The following is a 2,111-nucleotide window of genomic DNA, read 5'->3' as shown; positions in this document are numbered from 1 at the left end:
CGCTCTCCCCAGGGCCTGGCAGGCTAGCTCTCTGAAGCCGTGTGGCACACAGAGTTCTGATCGGCACAAAATCTCTTCAGAGGCGGTGCACCGGAGTCCTCCTCTTCAGTTACCTGCAAGAGCCAGAGGTCACAGGCAGTGACAGGAGCTCAGCGTGCCCACTAAGCCACACAGACCTAGGCAAGGCTGCGTCACGCTGTGGGGACGCCCTCGGCTTTCACCTCTGAGGAAGCCCCAGGGCCCCAGGAGTGGGAATCCGCTGAAGCCCCAGCGTCAGCTAAAATCATCGTTTTACTCCACCTCCGCATCCTTGCTTCATACCTGAACTGACCCAGGGGACAGCTTGGAAGCCAGGAGGTTTGGGGAGCTTCTGAAAGGCTCTTTGAGGCTGCAGAGCAAGTCCACCCATCAAGACGCTTCTGCTACAAGGGGCAGCACCGAGGGTGAAAGGGCCAAGCTGGGCCCATGCGCATTTAGACGTGGTTTCAATCCCCCTTCCCTTACCTGAGTCTCAAGGGGGACTGGCTCTTCCTTTGTGAGAGTTGGAGGCTCGTCTGCAACTTCCGAGGAAGGCAGGGAGGGCTCTGGGGAGAACAGAAGGGTTAACGAAACTGCCGACGCAGGACCATGGCAGTACCCGGCTCAGAGCTGAGCCAGGAGAGACCTCCAGCAGAGGGTGGGAGTCTCCACGGCCCAGCAGTGCCTCAGTCACCCATGGGACAAGCAACAGCTTCAGCAGGGGCTCCCCTGGGCCCAGCCATCCACCTCCTCCCTGCCTAGCCCAGAACCCACCTTCCAGTGTCTCCTGACCCAGTGTGGGTGGCTGCGAGTCATCCGTGCGGAAGTCAGACGTGTGGGCAGGACTCATGGACTCGCTCTGCTGGGGGCTGGGGCTGGAGTTGGGACTGCTGTCCACCTTGAGCTGGTAGACATCTGAGAGGGAGCTCTGGTTGCTGTTCTCATCTGCAGAAACAGCACCTAGTGAAGAAGAGCACCTTGACCCAGGGGCACAGGCAGCCAAGAGCGGCACTGAGAGCTGGGGTGTTAGGGAAGAGAGCAGAGTCAGCAGCATTCGAGTACAGGAGATTCACTGTCACCCATCAGCCTGAAGGCTGCCGGGCACAGGACTCTCCCACTGGGTCACAACTGGCATTATACACAATCGCTCACGGGAGAGCTTCTGCCTGGGGAATGACTGAGCAGGCAGCACGCGACCCTGCGTGCTTTTTCAGAAAGAACAAGCAGAATGCAGAAGGGTGTCACAAAGCACCGCGCTGCCAAATCTCATGTCTGCAGCTTGCAAGAGTCCCAGGCATTTGAGGACAGGAGACCTCTTGTCTGTGTACCAGGGTTTTGTACCTCTTCTGCTTGCGAGCCAACAATCTAACATCAGGAACCGCACTCAGAACCTGCCTCTGGACAGGGAGGCAATCCTGGCACACATCTTTTCCAGGCTGAGTGGTCCCAAACTGCAGTGCTAACCTTCTCACCACATACACAGCAAGTGCCAACACATTCCCCGATTTTCCTCGGCTGCACTGAGAGCTGAGTGGAGAGGGCGGGGACAGGCACATACAGCAAGTCCACGTGCTGCATGAGCCTTGTTCGGCTCCACCACAGAGCCCAGCCTGCTGGCAGCAGTGCTCTGGGATCAAGAGCAAGGTCAAGGAGTCCCCCTGCTTTTTCATCCTAAGGTCCATGCAAGTCACTGCTGGAAGCAGCGGGCTCAGCTGCAGGCAGCTATCAGCCTTACCCCAGCAGGGACTGCAAAGTGGGAATAGGAACCCTCACTCCTCCAGTTCCCCATGAAGCTTCCTACAGGAAGATCCCAGAAACAGCCAATTACAATTCTTTCTGACAGCAAAAATGAACAGTTTCAGCAGGGACAGACCAAAATAGATCAACATAACCCTGCACTGAAGACACGCGATGCTCTTCCCCACACACGTGGCATACGTGAGCCAGCAACATCCCAGGTTTCATAAGCTTTACACTACTTCCCCAGCCTGAAGGGGGCTCAGCCACACTCACCTTGGAACTCCAGAAGGAGAGAGGAGTTGGCAGAAGTGTCAGCTGGGAAGCCATTGGGTTCTTGGGCAGTGCTGCTACTT

The 2,111-nt window shown here is 57.0% G+C and overlaps 1 protein-coding gene across 1 annotated transcript in view; it reads right to left on the bottom strand.

The window, feature by feature from the left end:
- Positions 1-23: 23 nt before the first annotated feature.
- The window catches only part of BCL7B (B-cell CLL/lymphoma 7B), a gene marked incomplete at its 5' end in the record, with an annotated part of 2,765 nt that continues 677 nt past the window's right edge, over positions 24-2,111 (bottom strand). Inside the window, 4 exons of the mRNA XM_010159044.1 lie at positions 24-113; positions 505-584; positions 793-963; positions 2,032-2,105. Coding sequence (XP_010157346.1) covers positions 24-113; positions 505-584; positions 793-963; positions 2,032-2,105 — 415 coding nt within the window. The remainder of the gene's footprint in view (positions 114-504; positions 585-792; positions 964-2,031; positions 2,106-2,111) is intronic.

Source organism: Eurypyga helias, unplaced genomic scaffold (assembly GCF_000690775.1).
Source record: "Eurypyga helias isolate BGI_N326 unplaced genomic scaffold, ASM69077v1 scaffold40719, whole genome shotgun sequence".
Lineage (NCBI taxonomy): Eukaryota > Metazoa > Chordata > Aves > Eurypygiformes > Eurypygidae > Eurypyga > Eurypyga helias.
The sequence above is the reverse complement of the archived record's forward strand: the minus strand, read 5'-3'. Positions and strand labels throughout refer to the sequence as shown.